The sequence below is a fragment of the Eretmochelys imbricata genome, chromosome 2, assembly GCF_965152235.1.
Source record: "Eretmochelys imbricata isolate rEreImb1 chromosome 2, rEreImb1.hap1, whole genome shotgun sequence".
Lineage (NCBI taxonomy): Eukaryota > Metazoa > Chordata > Testudines > Cheloniidae > Eretmochelys > Eretmochelys imbricata.
In genome coordinates, this window is record NC_135573.1 from 68,004,097 (window position 1) to 68,023,910 (window position 19,814).

Sequence of the window (19,814 nt, forward strand, 5' to 3'; positions counted from 1 at the left end):
GGTTCTCAAATGTCCCCCTTCTTTGTGTCTGTAATAGTTTATTTCCCCACCACGTAAGTACATATACAGATAAAACAAAAAATCAACATGCAACTCTCACTAAATATTAAAAACAGTAACGCATTAATTCAAACAGAGCCAATCATCCATTGTAATAAGAGGAAAAGCAAAACTACGATTGCCGTTGATACTTACGATTAAATGTTCACACTACATCCTAGCAAATGGCTTAACATATAGATGGCGACAACTTTGTATAATGCTGTGCAAGCTTAACAGAAATCCATCAAAATGCACAGTCCATCTAAAGTCAAATGCACAGCACCATCTGAGGACCTGATATGTTTGGACGCATCAGCTTTGCTAATTATTCATTGCTTTGGGTAAAATGTGCGCCGTACGTTTCCCCCCCCACAACACTTCTCACGCCCCTGCCCCCAGAATATATTCCGCTCCACCCCAGGCGGGACACAGTTGGAGAACACTTGCCTTAAAGGGACCCAATTTTCAGAAGGCGGATGCTTAGCACTTTCTGAAAATCGGATTTCAAGATCTCAAGCTGAGCACCCAAAAACGGAGGCTGCCAAAAATAAATACTCTTACAAAACTTGACCCAATTGTTTTTAACCTGTGAAAATTGTTTACTGGACTAAGGGCACTTTGTAACAGTTGTTTTTAATTGTTTTATAATTGCATGCCCTATTTACAGAACCGAAAACAGACCGTGTTAAGAAATAAGGACAATTCATGGTAACACATATTATAAACTGTCTTTTTGCTAAAAGGAAAAAAATGTTTTTTCTAAAGTAAATATTCATTCATAACTACTGACCTTGTTGTGATTTCATTATTTTTAAAATTAAAAATAGGATACTCAAGTGCTCAGAATACAATATCATGGAAACTAATTAACCAGGGTCAGAGTGGCTAGTGATAATCCAAATTTCACAAGTTTCTTGGTAATTAGCCTCTATCAAGATTGGGTAGGCTGGTAAAAAAATCATATTAAGTAAGTTGATACTTGAATTGGAAAACCAATTTTACCAACTGTGGATGATTTGCACTAGGTGTTCTCCCATTGTTTTATTAAGCTATTCCAATTCGCTTTCTTTTTGCCAGGTTAAAAATCCTACAGTTTTAATCAGAGGTGTCACATGCAGAATCTCAATAGAACATATAAGGAGGGCGTTTTTTTAAATGAATTATACAAAGTTCTATATTAATATGCATAATCAGGAATCTGTTTGTCAAAAAAAATTAACAATGCAGACAAAAAAAGAAGATTCTGGTACAGACATACTTGCGGACAGATATTTTGAAATAAATTACCAAAATAATTGTAACTGGCATAATTATATTGTGTTATTTTCACAAATACAATATGCAGAATTTTCAAATATAGTGTGCAGAATTTTTAATTTTTTGGCACAGAATTCCCCCTACAAGTACAATATGCTCAACAATATGCTCTTTCTCAGCAAGTATAAAAGGTTGCAACATTTCAAGAGAGAGTAGCAAAATCCCCTAAAGAAAAAACAAGCTATGAAAAGAGCCAGCACTACTACCTTAGGGGCAAGTTCTGCTCCCCGATCCTGATGGTTTTACTACTTGGTTTGAAAAAACATTGTAAGTGAACAAGTCACCAGAAGAAGTCAGTGGGGTTCTTCAACTATCTGAATGTTCACAGAGTTTCCACTGTGTTTGATTTTGGAAACTGTAAAACAAACAAAACAAATACCCTAAAGAGAACAAGGAAGTCTCTCTGAAGCTGTGACTCTAATCCTTTTCATTAAACCTGTTTCTCCGGAAGAGTTTTTCCAGCTGAAATTTTGTGCTACGGTATGTAAACGTACAACTAGCAGCCAATTAAAGTGATCTCTCAATCCAAGTCTTGTTAAATCGTTTGATTGATAGTTTTGATACTTTGAAAATACTAGTTCTGGATTTTTTTTTTTTTTTCTAAAAAGAGAAAATATACTCGGTGCATTAAAATCGTGATGCAAGGAGATTCAGCACCATGAAGTATGTCACACATACAGAGTGTAGGGCTGTCAAACAATTAAAAAAATAAATCGCGATTAATCGCGCTGTTAAACAATAATAGAATACCATTTAAATATTTTTGGATGTTTTCTACATTTTCAAATATATTGATTTCAATTACCACACAGAATACAAAGTGTACAGTGCTCACTTTATATTTATTTCTGATTACAAGTATTTGCACTGTAAAAAAAACAAAAATAGTATTTTTCAAGTCACCTGTAGTGCAATCTCTTTATCATGAAAGTTAAAAACTTTAAAATGTAGCATTATGTACAAAAAAACCTGCATTCAAAAATAAAACAATGTAAAAAATTTTAGAGCCTACAAGTTCACTCAGTCCTATTTCTTGAAGTTCAGCCAATTGCTCAGACAAACAAGTTTGTTTACATTTGCAGGAGATAATGCTACCCATTTCTTGTTCACAATGTCTCCTGAAAGTGAGAACAGGCGTTCTCATGGCACTGTTGTAGCCGGCGTCGCAAGATATTTATGTGCCACATGCACTAAAGATTCATATGTCCCTTCATGGTTCAACCACCATTCCTGGGAACATGCGTCCATGCTGTCCTGCTCGATTACCATCCAAAGCAGTGCAGACTGATGCATGTTCATTTTCATTATTTGAGTCAGATGCCATCAGCAGAAGACTGATTTTCTTTTTTGGTGGTTCAGGTTCTGTAGTTTCTACATTGGAGTGTTGTTCTTTTCAGACTTCTGAAAGCATGCTCCACACTTCATCCCTCTCAAATTTGGAAGATTCTTAAACCTTGGGTCGAGTGCTGTAGCTATCTTTAGAAATCTCACCTTGGTACCTTCTTTGTGTTTGTCAAATCTACAGTGACAGTGTTCTTAAAATGAACAACATGTACTGGGTCATCATCCAAGAGTGCTATAACATGAAATATATAGAATGCGCGTAAAACAGAGCAGGGGACATACAATTGTCCCCCAAGAAGTTCAGTCACTTGTAGACTCTGAAGTTTTACATTGTTTTGGTTTTGAGTGCAGTTATGTAACAAAAAAAATTTAGATTTGTAAGTTGCACTTTCAGGACAAAGATATTGCACTACAGTACTTGTATGAATTGAAAAATAATATTTCTTTTATCATTTTTACAATGCAAATATTTGTAATCAAAAATAATATACTCTTCATTTCAATTGCAACATAGATTACAATATATATAAAAGGCCAGAAAAACATCCAAAATATTTAATAAATTTCAATTGGTATTCTACTGTTTAACAGTGCGATTAAAACTGCGATTAATTCTTTTGAGTTAATCGTATGAGTTAACTGCAATTAATCGACAGCCCTAAAAGAGTGCTTAAAAACAAGGAAATTAAGATTTATAATTAGCATAAATAGAATCTTCTTTAAAAAAAGTTAAAAACAGGTCTTTCATATTTTACTGGGGCTGTTCATCTTCAATTTGACCTAAAAATGCAACACATGAAAAATTATTCTTGTAACAAAAGATCACAATCATAGGCAGGTAAATTTGATGGAATTTAAAAAAAGCAAAACAGTTTCTTGTAAAAAGAAAAGGAGTACTTGTGGCATCTTAGAGACTAACAAATTTATTTGAGCATAAGCTTTCGTGAGCTACAGCTCACTTCATCGGATGCATTCAGTGGAAAATACAGTGGGGAGATTTATATACATAGAGTACATGAAACAATGGGTGTTACCATACACACTGTAACCAGCATGATCACTTAAGGTGAGCTATTACCAGCAGGAGAGTGGGGGGGGGGAACCTTTTGTAGTGATAATCAAGGTGGGCCATTTCTAGCAGTTGACAAGAACGTCTGAGGAACGGGGGGAGGGGGGGATAAACAAGGGGAAATAGTTTTACTTTGTGTAAAGACCCATCCACTCCCAGTCTCTATTCAAGCCTAAGTTAATTGTATCCAGTTTGCAAATTAATTCCAATTCAGCAGTCTCTCGGAGTCTGTTTTCGAAGTTTTTTTTGTTGAAGAATTGCCACTTTTAGGTCTGTAATCGAGTGACCAAAGAGATTGAAGTGTTCTCCAACTGGTTTTTGAATGTTATCATTCTTGACGTCTGATTTGTGTCCATTTATTCTTTTACATAGCGACTGTCCAGTTTGACCAATGTACATGGCAGAGGGGCATTGCTGGCACATGATGGCATATATCACATTGGTAGATGTGCAGGTGAACGAGCCTCTGATAGTGTGGCTGATGTGATTAGGCCCTATGATGGTGTCCTCTGAATAGATATGTGGACATAGTTGGCAACGGGCTTTGTTGCAAGGATAGGTTCCTGGGTTAGTGGTTCTGTTGTGTGGTGTGTGGTTGCTGGTGAGTATTTGCTTCAGGTTGGGGGGCTGTCTGTAAGCAAGGACTGGCCTGTCTCCCAAGATGTGTGAGAGTGATGGGTCATCCTTCAGGATAGATTGTAGATCCTTGATAATGCGCTGGAGAGGTTTTAGTTGGGGGCTGAAAGTGATGGCTAGTGGCGTTCTGTTATTTTCTTTGTTGGTCCTGTCCTGTAGTAGGTGACTTCTGGGTACTCTTCTGGCTCTGTCAATCTGTTTCTTCACATCAGCAGGTGGGTACTGAAGTTGTAAGAATGCTTGAGAGAGATCTCGTAGGTGTTTGTCTCTGTCTGAAGGATTGGAGCAAATGTGGTTGTATCGTAGAGCTTGGCTGTAGACAATGGATCGTGTGATGTGGTCTGGATGAAAGCTGGAGGCATGTAGGTAGGAATAGCGGTCAGTAGGTTTCCGGTATAGGGTGGTGTTTATGTGACCATCGCTTATTAGCACCGTAGCGTCCAGGAAGTGGATCTCTTGTGTGGACTGGTCCAGGTTGAGGTTGATGGTGGGATGGCAATTGTTGAAATCATGGTGGAATTCCTCAAGGACTTCTTTTCCACGGGTCCAGATGATGAAGATGTCATCAATGTAGCGCCAGTACAGTAGGGGCATTAGGGGACGAGAGCTGAGGAAGCGTTGCTCTAAGTCAGCCATAAAAATGTTGGCATACTGTGGGGCCATGCGGGTACCCATAGCAGTGTCGCTGATTTGAAGTTTCTTGTAAATTTCTTTAACACTTTTCCCCATGTTTTAGTAATACTACTGCTCCCTCTAGAGATAGAAGAATTAACAGAAGAGAAACAATTTGATAAATTGCACCTTACCTAGGGCTAGTGTACTCCACTGTAGCGTGTCTGGGGAAGACACGCTATGCCAATGGGAGAGTGCTCTCCTATCGGCATAATTAAGCCTATGATTTAGTCACAGGTGTTTTTAGTAAAAGTCATGGACAGGTCATGGGCGATAAACAAAAATTCACAGCCCGTGACCTGTCCATGACTTTTACTAAAAACACCTGTGACTAAATCTTGGGGTGGAGTGGGCTGGGAGGCTGCTGCAGGGAGTGGGGCATCGCTGCAGGGGTGGGGGTGCAGGGCCAGTGGACCACAGCTGCTCCAGCCGACTGGGGACTGCTGTCGGGGGCTGCTAGAGCAGTGGCTGGTGTGGCTGTGCCCTGGGATCAGCCAAACTGGCCCCTGCAAAAGTCATGGAGGTCTCGGAAAGTCATGGAGGTCTCGGAAAGTCATGGAGGTCTCGGAAAGTCATGGACTTCCACAACCTCCAGGACAAAACACGGAGCCCTAGGCATAATTACTCCACCTCAATGAGAGACGGAAGCGATCAGTGGGAAAGCATCTCCTGTCGACCCAGCGCGGTGTGGATGCCGCTTTAAGTCCACTTACGTTGCTCAGAGGGGTGGCTTTTTCACACATCAACTTAAGCAGTAGTGTAGACAAGCCCCAAATTTAAGGCAAAGAGTTTTACCAGTAAGGCCTACTCAGCACACGAAGGCAGTCTCATCGACACTAGACTCTAAGAGTTTGGGGTTTTTTTTATTAAACACACAGCTAGTATAGAAAAGGAAAGTGTCAGTTTTACCTCAATGTAGCTGGTCAAGATGAATCCTAGAAATGAGCCTGGAGTTCAACCTGACCAGCTAGAGCAAAATAAACTTACCACTTGCTTTATCTGTACTAGGATTTTCCAGCAACACAGCTATCTAGTTGTAAAAAGAAAAATACCCCTTTCCCCCCGTGTAGACATAGGAAAAGTTGCACCATGGTTACACCTGGTTTGTATTGGTTTAGGCTGCATTGGTAAGTTTACAGGTGCAAGCTATATAGGTTTAAAACTGGATACATCAGAAAAAGTATATTTACCCAGGGGTTTGCACCTTTAACTAAATCAAATTTAACTAAAATCAGCTTAGTTCAATCAGTGCAATTTGTCTGTAGACAAGGCCCAAACACTTGACTATATAGACTGGGGGAAAAGTGTATCAGCTCTTCCCTAAGGTTGACTATAGACACATAAAATGCTTTTGAAGGTGTAGTACACTGTCTAAACTAGGGGCTACGGCCCAGATTTTTAGAAGTATTTAGGCGCTGTGGCACTTAGTGTTGCAACTCCTAAATGATTTAGGAGCCTAACTTCCATTCTGAAAAGAAATTTTGGCACCTAAATGCCTAAATTATTATTATAAAATAATATGAGAGCAACCAAATTAAAACCACACCTTTTTCTGACTCTGGAAAACACAAATCTTAAGAAAAAGTCTGTAAAGAATTTGTACGAATCAAACTTAGCTTTTTAAAGTTTTCTTTGCAAACCTAGAAGGTCAGACAATCTAGTCACCCAATATTGTTTAAAACGTCCAAATCAGAGTTTCCCCAACAAACTATTTGTTTTCCCCATCTTTATTCTCCTCAAAAGTAACATTTGACCATGGGCAGTGGGTATCGTAGGCAGGGCCCATAGCACTGTTGCCCAGCGCACCATGACTAGGGCCTTGCCCCCTGTCCACCCCGTGCTGGGGGCCGCGGTGGGGGTGCTCTGGGCTCCTGTGACACAGGGAAGGGCAGAAGAGAGTGGCAGATGGGGAGGGGCGGGGCATTGGGCACAAGGGGAGGGGCTGGGGGCTAGCCTCCCCCAACAGTCAAGTCACTAGCCGCCCATGCATTTCATCTTATTTCATTAATCTGCCTCTTTCAGCCTCCAGATGTTTTAATACTCTACAGTCTTGTGCATGGCTAACACGGCAGACAGTGTCAACGTGTGACAGTGCTAGGGCACTGAAGAACTGACCACTCTCATTCATCAAATGAGCGATCCTATGCAAAGATTCCCTTTGAGCTTTTTTGTACTTCCTCTCCCGCTTCTTGTTTCATGCTGTGATACTGCTTATATTGGAAGTTTCTGCCTGCCATCTACTAGGACAGTAGGCTCCAAATAGCCATCTAGGGTAAGGACGTTTACTACATTGGCCAGCACACGGAGAAGATTTGATAAGGAGTATTAATTCTACGTGCATATATGGAAGATAACCTTCCCAAATGGTAAGAGAGAGAAGTGAAGCATTTTCCATTTCTACAAATATAATGTCAAACATCTGTTCTTGCATTTTTCTCCTTTTTCTTTTTTGAACAGCAACAAGATTATGAAAGATTATCAAGGGATACAGTAGTATATATACACTAGTGCTTCCTAATTACAGATGTCACACAAATGGCCTTGATAGAATTCAATTTTTAAAAATAATTGACACATTATTTTCAGTTTTTATTGTTATCAATTTTAAATTTTCACAGTTGTGGGAAATTATGGGAAGGCAGACAATCAGGATAAGAATAATTTTAGAACAACAACAGATGTTGAGGTTCAAAAAGCTGAAGCTTTATAACGTAAAACACAAATTGTATATGTTGACATGATGATGACAAAGTAAACAGCCTTACATTAAACTAACTTCTCAAGCAGCATTTTTCTTACATTGCCTAAATTTTGATTATCAACAGAAATATCTCTTCATTGGTTTGTATGTGTACAGTGAAATCGATGTTCATAGATAATTACCAGTAAAAACCTAATCCTTCCAAGCCTTCACATAAAACAAGCACTAAATTAAAGATTAATGGCAGACTAAATTTAAAAATGAATAAGAAGAAACACTTTATGCTGCACACTGTGAATTCCACACAGAATGAACATCACAGGTTGCAGAGCCAGATATTGTAGGTGGAACCAAAAAGGGGATGAATAGTTATATGGCCAATAACAATGTCTGTAATTGCTCATCGTAATATAGAGGTAATAAAACCTTATAATTCAGGGTGCAACTGACCTCCATTGGGATCATTTAGGAATTGCCCTGCCATGTACAACATAGCACAAATTGGCTTGGTACATTATGGATTTTTCCACCCCCCCAGTTAAAAAATAAAATTAGAAATTGGCCGCTCCTGTAGGCAAGATACCAGACTTGAAGGACCAATGGCCTGATCCTGTATGACAAATCTCATTAGAAGTTCTCTGGGGGATGGGATTTCCTATTCTACTTCTTTTGCTTTTTTGTGTTTTGCCACCTTGTACACTCCAGTACTAAACAAACGTAATGTTATTTAAGTAATAGTGAGGGGAAGAAGGAATGAAAACTAAAAACAATTTGTTTGTCTTCTTATATCCTGAACAAAACATTCTAAAAACCCTGCTGTTTATAAACTGGGATGGGCACAATTTTTCCGGAATAATCCTTCTGCATTAGTACTTACTCTGATAATGTATGGAATATGGGTGACCATTTATATTATTGAGTATCAGGGGATAGCTGTGTTAGTCTGTATCCACAAAAACAACAAGGAGTCCGGTGGTACCTTAAAGACTAACAGATTTATTTGAGCATAAGCTTTTGTGGGTAAAAACCTCACTTCTTCAGATGCATGGAGTGAAAGTTACAGATGCAGACATAAATATACTGACACATGAAGAGAAGGGAGTTGCCTCACAAGTGGAGAACCAGTGTTGACAGGGCCAATTCGATCAGGCTGGATGTAGTCCACTCCCAACAACAGATGAGGAGGTGTCAATTTCAGAAGAGGCAAAGCTGCTTCTGTAATGAGCCAGCCACTCCCAGTCGCTATTCAAGCCCAAATTAATGGTGTTAAATTTGCAAATGAATTTTAGTTCTGCTGTTTCTCTTTGAAGTCTGTTTCTGAAACAGTAAGCTATCTGAGACAGTAAACTATCTAAACTCCTACACGCCACAGGGGGCTACAACAGTGGTACCCTCAACTCACCTAACAATATTGTTAATCTATCCAACCACACACTTAGCCCAGCGGAAGAGTCTGTCCCATCTCGGGGACTCTCTTTCTGCGCCACCACCCCCACAAACATGATACAATTCTGCGGTGATCTGGAAGCCTACTTTCGTCGTCTCCAACTTAAGGAATATTTTCAACACACCACTGACCAATGCACTGACCCACAGGAACCCTCCTACCAACACTACAAGAAGAATTCTGCGTGGACTCCTCTACACGGTCAAAATGACAGACTGGACTTCTACATAGAGTGCTTTTGCAGACGTGTACAGGCTGAAATTGTGAACAGCCAGCACCATTTGCCCCATAACCTCAGCCGTACAGAACGCAACGCCATCCACAGCCTCAGAAACAACTCTGATATTATAATAAAAAGGGCTGACAAAAGAAGTGCTGTAGTCATCATGAACAGGTCGGATTATGAACAGGAGGCTGCCAGGCAACTCTTCAACACCACATTCTACAGGCCACAATCCTCTGACCCCACTGAGGAGTACCAAAAGAAACTACACCATCTGCTCAAGAAACTCCCTGCTACAGCACGGGAACAAAGCTACACGGATACAGCCCTAGAGCCCTGACTAGGGGTATTTTATCTGCTACCCAAGATCCATAAACCTGGAAACCCTGGATGGCCCATCATTTCAGGCATCGGCACTCTTACAGCAGGATTATCTAACTATTTGGACTCTCTTCTCAAACCCTACGCTACCAGCACTCTTAGCTATCTTCAAGACACCACCAATTTTCTGAGGAAACTACAATGCATTGGTGATCTTTCTGAAAACACCATCCTGGCCACCATGAATGTAGAAGCTCCTTATACCAATATTCCACATGAGGATGGACTATAAGCTGTCAAGAACAGTATCCCTGATGAGGCCACGGCACATCTGGTGGCGGAGCTTTGTGACTTTGTCCTCACCCACAACCATTTCAGATTTCGGGACAACTTACACCTTCACGTCAGTGGCACTGCTATGGGTACCCGCATGGCCCCACAGTATGCCAACATCTTTATGGCTGACTTAGAGCAACGCTTCCTCAGCTCTTGTCCCCTAGCGCCCCTCCTCTACTTCCGCTCCATTAATGACATCTTCATCATATGGACTCACGGGAAGGAGGCCCTTGAAGAATTCCACCTAGATTTCAACAATTTCCATCCCACCATCAACCTCAGCCTAGACCAATCCACACAAGAGATCCACTTCCTGGACACTACAGTGCAAACAAGTGATGGTCACATAACCACCACCCTATACCGGAAACCTACTGACCGCTATACTTACCTACATGCTTCCAACTTCCATCCAAGATACCTCACACGATCCATTGTCTACAGTCAACCTCTAAGATACAACCGCATTTGCTCCAATCCCTCAGAGAGAGACAAACACCTACAAGATCTTTATCAAGCGTTCTTAAACTACAATACCCACCTGGGGAAATGAGAAAACAGATTGACAGAGCAAGACGGGTACCCAGAAATCACCTACTACAGGACAGGCCCCACAAGGAAAATAACAGAACACTACTGGCCATCATGTACAGTCCCCAGCTAAAACCTCTCCAGCACATTATCAACTATCTACAACTTATCCCTCACTCTCACAGACCTTGGGAGGCAGGCCAGTCCTCGCTTACAGACAGCCCCCCAACCTGAAGCAAATACTCACCAGCAACTACACACCACACCACAGAAACACTAACCCAGGAACCAATCCCTGTAGCAAACCTTTTTGCCTACTCTGTCCCCATATCTACTCTAGTGACACCATCAGAGGACCCAACCACATCAGCCATACCATCAGAGGCTCATTCACCTGCATGTCTACTAATGTTATATATGCCATCATGTGCCAACAATGCCCCCCTGCCATGTACACTGGCCAAACCAGACAGTCCCTACATAAAAGAATAAATGGTCACAAATTGGACATCAGGAATGGTAACACACAAAAGCCAGTGGGAGAACGCTTCAATCTTCCTGGACGTTCTATAACAGATTCGAAAGTAGCTATACTTGAACAAAAAAACTTCAGAAACAGACTTCAAAGAGAAACAGCAGAACTAGAATTCATTTGCAAATTTAACACCTTCAATTTGGGCTTGAATAGGGACTGGGAGTGGCTGGCTCATTACCTCACTTGTGAGGTAACTCCCTTCTCTTCATGTGTCAGTATATTTATGTCTGCATCTGTAACTTGCACTCCACGCACCTGAAGAAGTGAGGTTTTTACCCGCAGAAGCTTAAGCTCAAATAAATCTGTTAGTCTTTAAGGTGCCACCGGACTCCTTGTCATTTATATTATTGATACCAATATTATAAAATTGCAATGACTCTTACAAGATACGCCATGTAAGGTATCAGTGGCAAAGTTATGATTTGCTAAGTATGATAATCTTGTTTATATGTATGTATCATTTTTGTATCATGAGTTATAAATACATGTAATATACCTGCATCTCAAACCTGTGCTGTGTTTCTGGGTGACACCCTCAGACAAACTGGCATCAGCACTATCTAGCCTGTTTGATGGCCCATCAAGGGTAATCCAGGTGTATTAATGAACCCATTGAGAGAAGCCAGGGGCTATGCCTTTGAGTCAGCAGGACATGTTTGGACATGTCTGTGGACAGGGGACTCCCAAGAACTTTTCCATCCCCATGTGCTGTGAGCTTGTGTTTGGGACAGAGGATATATCCTTTGCCATGTGGCTTGTACAAAAAGGCAGTTGCATCACTTCCATTTTGTCTTCCATCCTGCTTCTCTGATTGCTTTGACCATTTAACAACTCTCTTCTTGTTCTTTTCTTTTCTAATAAGCCTTTGTTTTAGATACTAAAGGATTGGCTGGCAGAGTGGTATTCTGGGTAAGATCCAAACTAGTATTGATCTGGTAATGTGGCTGGCCCTCTGGGGATCGGAAGAACATTTTGTGTAGTTTTAAATACAGTTTAGAATAGAGTTTTAAATAACTTCTCACTTTGCTGGACCTATTTGCTGACTGGAAGTCAGAAACTGGAATGCAATAAAGGGGGCTGTGTAATTTCTTTTTGTCAGCTTCTTGATAACCAGTGTGGGAGATCAGGAGCACAGTCTGTGACTGATTGGTGAATCTAACTACAGTGTTAACCACCAGCTTTAGGAGAATCTACTCTCCTTTTTGCAGCCTGACCTTTTTCAGTGTGGGCTACCCTAGGCACCTTGGGTCACACTTACCAAACACCTTTTCACATTACAGACAGAGCTGGTAGTGATGCTTATTGATGAGGGAGCCTAACACTATATGATTCTGTTTTCAACTGCTCATAAAACTCTGCCAAAGATTAATTTTTCAGGCAGAAGTTTTCCGTGCTTGCTCTTTGCCTCAAGGTGAAGATTTTAGTTTAAAGTTTCAGCTCAAATGGTTCAGCCACCATGCATCATAATAGTATATGAGGATGTAGTTAAAAATTGTCTGTTCTACAGCAGGCATGCCTCATTCAGTGCACAGGATGGACAATGAATTAGACAAAGTTCTAAGCAGAGTATGGACGTTCTCTTGTGGTTAAGGCAGTACAGTGAGACAGAAGAGGGCTGGATTCTTTTCCTGACTCTGCCCAAGACTTCTATTATGATTCATAGATTTCGTGACCAGAAGGAATCATTGTGATCACCTAGTCTGAGCTGGGTAACACAAGCTACAGGATTTCCACAAAACAATTCTTGTTTCAATTCTTGGTCCTGCTTTGAACAGGGAGTTGGACTAGATGACCTCCTGAGGTCCCTTCCAACCCTGATATTCTATGATACACATATCTTTTAGTAAAACATCCAATCTTGAATTAAAATTTCCAGTGATGGAGAACTAACTTGACAAGATCTAACTTGACAAAAATCTCTCTTTGATGAAATTACACGTTTGGTTGATAAAGGTTATTGCATTGATGTAATAAACTTCTGTAAGTCATTTGACTTGGTACAGCACTAAACTTAAATTCAGAAACTAGAATGCTACAATATCAATTGGCACATATTAAATTGGTTAAAAATTGATTAACATCTCAAAATGTAGCTAAACTGGGAATTATCATTGTCATAAATATAAAGGGAAGGGTAAACCCCTTTGAAATCCCTCCTGGCCAGGGGAAAGCTCCTCTCACCTGTAAAGGGTTAAGAAGCTAAAGGTAACCTCGCTGGCACCTGACCAAAATGACCAATGAGGAGACAAGATACTTTCAAAAGCTGGGAGGAGGGAGAGAAACAAAGGGTCTGTGTCTGTCTGTATGCTGGGTCTTTGCCAGGGATAGACCAGGAATGGAGTCTTAGAACTTTTAGTAAGTAATCTAGCTAGGTATGTGTTAGATTATGATTTCTTTAAATGGCTGAGAAAAGAATTGTGCTGAATAGAATAACTATTTCTGTCTGTGTATCTTTTTTGTAACTTAAGGTTTTGCCTAGAGGGGTTCTCTATGTTTTTTAATCTAATTACCCTGTAAGATATCTACCATCCTGATTTTACAGGGGGGATTTCTTTATTTCTATTTACTTCTATTTTCTATTAAAAGTCTTCTTGTAAAAAACTGAATGCTTTTTCATTGTTATCAGATCCAAGGGTCTGGGTCTGTAGTCACCTAGGCAAATTGGTGAGGCTTTTTACCAAACCTTGTCCAGGAAGTGGGGTGCAGGGTTTTGGGAAGTATTTTGGGGGGAAAGATGCGTCCAAACAGCTCTTCCCCAGTAACCAGTATTAGTTTGGTGGTGGTAGCGGCCAGTCCAAGGACAACGGGGGGGAATATTTTGTACCTTGGGGAAGTTTTGACCTAAGCTGGTAAAGATAAGCTTAGGAGGTTTTTCATGCAGGTCCCCACATCTGTACCCTAGAGTTCAGAGTGGGGGAGGAACCTTGACAATCATAAAGTGGGTATTTTTTTAGTGGGGTCCTACAGGGATTGGTTCTTGGTGCAACACTACTTAACATCTGTATAAGTGATTTGGAAGAAAACAAAACCACTGATAGTTTGCAGATGACACAAAAGATTGCAGGAATGGTAAATAATGAACAGGACAGGTCACTAATACTCAGCAATCTGAATCACTTGCTAAATTGGGTGCAAGCAAACAACATGCATTCAGTAGGGCCAAATGTTAGGTCTATATCAAGACAAAAAGAATGCAGGCCATATGTACAAGATAGAGGACTTTATCCTGTGAAACAGTGATTAAAGAAGACTTGGGGGTCATGGTGGATAATCAGCTGAATATGAACTCCCAGTGTGATGTTATGACGAAAAGGGCTAAAGTGAACCTGGGACGTGTAAACACGGGAATATGGAGTAGAAGTAAAGACATTATATTACCTCTGTATTTGGCACTGGTATAACCACTATTGAAATAGTGTGTCCACTCCTGGTGTCCACAATTCAAGAAGGATGCTGAGAAACTGGAGAGGTTTCAGAGAAGAGCCACAAGAATGATTAAAGGATTGGAAAACATGCTTTATAGTGATATACTAAATAGATTGAGATCCTTGAGTCTAACAAAGAAAAAGAAGGTTAAAGGATGACTTGGCCAATCTACAAGTATCTAAATGGGGAACAGAAATTTGATACGAAAGGGCTCTTCAATCTAGCTGGCAAAGATATAAAAGATCCAATGGCTGAAAGCTGAAGCTAGACAAAATCAACCTGGAAATAAGGTGCACATTTTTAATAGTGATGATAATCAACCACTGGAAAGATTTACCAAGGACTGTGGTGGATTCTCCATCACTGGAGATTTTAAAATCAAGACTGGATATTTTTCTAGTTCAACCACAGCTATTGGACTTGAAACAGGAATTTATTCAGGACGGTTCTATGGCCTGTGTTATGCAAGTGGTCAGGCTAGATCACAGTGGTCCCTTCTGGCCTTAAACTACAAATTCTGTATAGATTAACGCATACTGTAAGGAGAGGAAATTAAGTCAATCACTTGGAAGAGATACAGTGCAGAACATTCACTATACCTATTTACCAAATGTTATTAGTATATCCCAACCAAAAGGGATTATTTAGCTTCTACTAATACTGACAATAACTGTTCCACTTTACAGGTTTCAGAGTAACAGCCGTCTTAGTCTGTATTCGCAAAAAGAAAAGGAGTACTTGTGGCACCTTAGAGCCTAACCAATTTATTTGAGCATAAACTTTCATGAGCTACAGCCATTCATAATGGCCAATGAATTTCACATTGCACATGACATAATTTAATAATGAAAATTCCTGCAGTAAGTGTATGCTGGTAGAACAAGTATTTTGTTTATATGATCTTTCATATCTCTGGATCATCTAGTCATTTATGTTCATGGGCTGCCTATATGTGAACAAGCAATTGCATAGGTAACTAATGTCAGCTCTGCTTCTAGCAGCACACTGATATTCTAGAGCCCGAAACATGTTTATTTTGTACATTACCTAAGACACTACTCAAGTTGGTATTCCAGGATGTATAATGATTTTCTTCAGCTTTCTTTATGTACTGAAAATCTGAATACTGAGCTTTATTATTCAACAACTCTCCTCAAGTCCAGCGCTGGTTAAAGACACATGCTATAACTGGTTTGATTGATATGAAGAAGCATTAGTTACACACCCTGATAGAAGCATATAGGAGTTTGGAGGAGAGCGGCACACAAAATTGAGAGAGTAACGTACTGTTGTTCTAGAATGCAGTAAGGAAAAACAAACTGACATGAGTTATTCACTATCCAGTTTCCCAATATGTTAAGATATGTTGTAAAGGTAAAAGTTATTAACTATAGGCCTGTACTACAACAACTGATTCATTTGAATAAGGTTACAAAAATCAATTTATATCAGCAAAGTTGCTTCTGAAAGCTGCTTGTGAATGATAACTTACCTGGTCAATGTCAGCATTGCGTGGCAGGAAATACACAATGTTGTTTGTGATCTTCTGGGACAGCCTGAAAATTTCAAATGTAGAGACCAATAAAGGAAAAAATAAAAGCTTCACTTGGGTTCATTTGCTATGTTAGAATATCCCCAATCTAGTGATTAGAGACATTACATTCTTCTAATTAGTCTATTGGTGCTACGTATTAGATACTCTTTTGAAATGTCAGACCTAGCACTACCAAAATGGATAAACTCCTCACATTCCATAAATTTGCCCAGATGTTATGAAGTGTTTCATGTGTCAGTGTTTCACTAAAATGGTTTCTTAAAATGAAAATAGTACCTGTTAAAACTGTCGCACATTTTTCGTTTGCTGGCTATTTTCTATCCCATATTCTGGCTTGATCCTTCTAATTAATCACGCATATATAAAAGATTAATTTAAAGTTATACACACACACACTCAATATAAAGTTACCAAGAGGCCACCAGGATGCCACAAAATATCAGTACAGAAATGATCCAGTAATAATAAGACTGCTTTGTGCTATTGATTGGTTTCCTAGGATACAGTCATCTGCTATGTTTTAGACAGTCTGGAAAAAGATTCTAAATAAAAAGGATGTACTTTTCATAAAACAATAAGAAAATAGGTAACTAACTCTGAAACACAGCCCATGTGTTTTTGTAGGTAATTTTTTGAGTTAGGGAAAGTTGTCTGGTTACATCAATTTATATTTTGATATGAAATATTTTAATACACTGGAAAGGAGCTCAGGAGTACTCGATGAATGTTTTATAAATAATTTATAAATGGGGAAACGCTAGTAGAAATCCTAGCTTTTAAAACAGAATTTATCTGTTTTACACTTTTAAAACAGGTTATTTTTTTCAATTTTGAACAAAATATCTTAAGAATAGATGTATAGTTTATTTATATTTAATTAAAGATTGCCTGTATTTTTAAAAATCTGATACAAATCATATCACCTAATAAACATGCAGATAGGTAATTAGGGCACTATGTTTGTTTGGGGGCTTTTTACTATAATTTAGAAAGCTGATGTATTTCTATAGCCTGCAGATGGGTCTTATCACATGCTTTATGCATTGCTGCCTACATGAAAAAAAGTTTTCTTGTTTGCCAAAAAGCCGGATATCAAAACAAAGCAAAATACTACGAATATCTTGGTTTTATTATCAGCATGACAAATGCCATTAACAGTGATGCACAGATTTAGACACCTACCACAGTCTCATTAATTTTTTTGAAATAGAAGTCTGCTTTTCAGACAACTTTGCCTACTCTCACCCACTCGTTTTTTTTTTTTATTTTTAATAATTAAGTACAGTTGCATGAGAAAAAGGCAACAGTTGCTTAAGAGTCTTCATATGTTCCTGCTGCTTACTCCTCATTTGAATCCATAAGACCAAATCCTCTGTTACAGAAGGAGAAAAAATCTGTCCCATAATCCTCTGGTTGCAACACCGCAACTGATTAATGTGAAGAAGATCATGTCACTTAAGATCATGGCCTCAAGGAAGAAAACAGAGGCAGGGAACATATGAAAAATCCAAAGCAACAAGATCATGTTTTCAAACAAATATACTTCATTTTTTTTTTTAACTGAAAGAAGAAAAAAATCAAAAGCGACATCAACAACTATTTTTGATCATTTTTGGAGACACGTGATCTACATCCACTGCATACCGATCTTGAACCTAGGTGCTCCTGAGCATTAACCTCAGCTCTAACACTACTCTCTGCATGGGCAAGTCACCAAGGACCAAGTTTCGTAAGTGTGTCCACTAATTCTGAGCACCTCAGTTTTGGGTATCCAACCTCACACATCCAAGGCCTGATTTTCAAGAGTGCTGTGCACCTGCAATTCCAAATCAAGTTCAAAGGAGCCCAAACTATCAACAGAACAAGACAGAGCCAAAGAATCCTGCATTGTTTTCTCCTGCTAAAAGAAGTGAAGCTCTTGTTAATGTGTGAGAGCTATTGCTGTGAACATACGACTTTCAAAGGATATCCATCAGGCGATATCATTGTTCTAACATCAAAGATTTCTGCCGTGGCGTAGTCAGGACCCCCCCACGGGGGGCTGAGGAACACAACATCTGCTTTTATATGAGAAGCCAGCAGCATGAAGTCTCCACATATGAAGTCTATCTGATCGGCTACTCCATACACTTCTGCATTATTGCAGGCAAGACTGATCTTAACAGGGTCAATATCGATCGCAATCACTGAAAATAAGGTGAAAGGAAAAAGAATTAACACTATGAAACACACAAGCTCACAGATGTCCATATTGCTTGCCAAAACAAGATGTTCCTTTGGTTAAGGTGCTATATTGTAGTTCTCAGGTGCAGAACACATTTATAAACCCACTAATTTTGTGTTCCCAATCGTGACTTCTATAAATATGTATACCTTTTGGCATATACCAACAGCCAATTATTTCAATCTTGTTGCTAAAGCACACCAAACTATTTCCTCAGAGGGGCAAATTCTTACCCTCCAACACTGCAAAGCGGAGGTTCCCAGACACTGCAGAAACAGTAGAGTTTCACACTGTACGAAGGAGGGAAAGCAGGTGAGATTTGGGAAAGCTGGCTGTGGTTGTATATACCCAAAACATCCTGTGAAGCACAGTTCTGCAATGGCTCCCTGTGCATTCCTGACCTGGGGTATTTGGAACTGTGCATCTGCTACTATGTTGATCCACCAACTCAACACTGGGCTGGAGCCCTGGTAGGTAATGCATTCTGGGAGGGCAAAGACTCCTTTCCTTGACACCAGCAAAACCCCCTAGGATACATGGCTCAAACTACTTGGCTGGCAGCTGATCTTACCCCAAGAATAAATGAAAGACAGGCTGCAAGAGATGACACTAATCAATAACTCTTCTGAAAAGTAAACTGAAACTGTGTGCACCTGATATAGTATAAACATTTACACAAAACTCAGCCACAAAATATAAAGAAAAAAACTAAGTTTAGATGAAAAGAATTGTTACAGAAATAACTGAATGTGAGCTGCCAAATTTAGCATAGATCACATCACCTTCCCTCCCCAGAAAATATTCAGCACTAGAATATGAATCTGCTTCACACCCATGAATGTTTAGTGACAGATTCCATGGAGCAGAATATTGAGTATTATATGTTTTCACTGAAGAAGTTGCTTTCACTTCATTAGTGCAGTAGCAATAGATTAGCAATGTAAAAATATGCTAATTTTAGATTAATATTACTTTGCAGCAACTGGCTCAGCTGCACCAGCATGTGCTCCTATTACTGGCAGTATTTTATACTCCATATGTAATGTGCTTATGAGTGGCATACAATGGCATACTGCACAGTTGTCATGGAAACAAGAAGCTGTAAGCTGCTCTCCTGACACATACACTGCTGATTAGCTTAACTTTCTGGGCCTCATCAGAATCAGATCAACTGAATAAAAAAAAAACCTAAAAGATTCTTGGGGACTGTGGAATTATTAAACCTGATAAATGATTTCTTGAGAAAAACTATTCTTGTGAACATATCTTATACACTGTTTTTCTTAACTTGTTAGAGTGAAGAGCATTTTCCTCCCAAATTCTTTTCAGCTCCTTTTGGCTAGGGAGGACTAGATGGCATTTTGCTCAGAGCCAGTCAACGATGCCCCTTAGTTTGTCATAGGCATTGTCCCAGGAAGTCTGTTACAAGATGGAG

At 39.6% G+C, this 19,814-nt stretch overlaps 1 protein-coding gene across 4 annotated transcripts in view; it reads right to left on the minus strand.

The window, feature by feature from the left end:
- Nucleotides 1-19,814, minus strand: part of TGS1 (trimethylguanosine synthase 1) — a 50,345-nt gene that overhangs the window by 7,638 nt on the left and 22,893 nt on the right. For 3 of the 4 annotated variants that reach the window (XM_077810259.1, XM_077810258.1, XM_077810261.1), the window contains 2 exons: nucleotides 18,123-18,341; nucleotides 16,093-16,169 (listed from right to left, as the gene is read on the minus strand). In XM_077810259.1, coding sequence (XP_077666385.1) covers nucleotides 16,093-16,169; nucleotides 18,123-18,341 — 296 coding nt within the window. Of the gene's footprint in view, nucleotides 1-16,092; nucleotides 16,170-18,108; nucleotides 18,342-19,814 lie in introns of all 4 variants that reach the window. The other variant, XM_077810260.1, reaches the window with a different exon arrangement.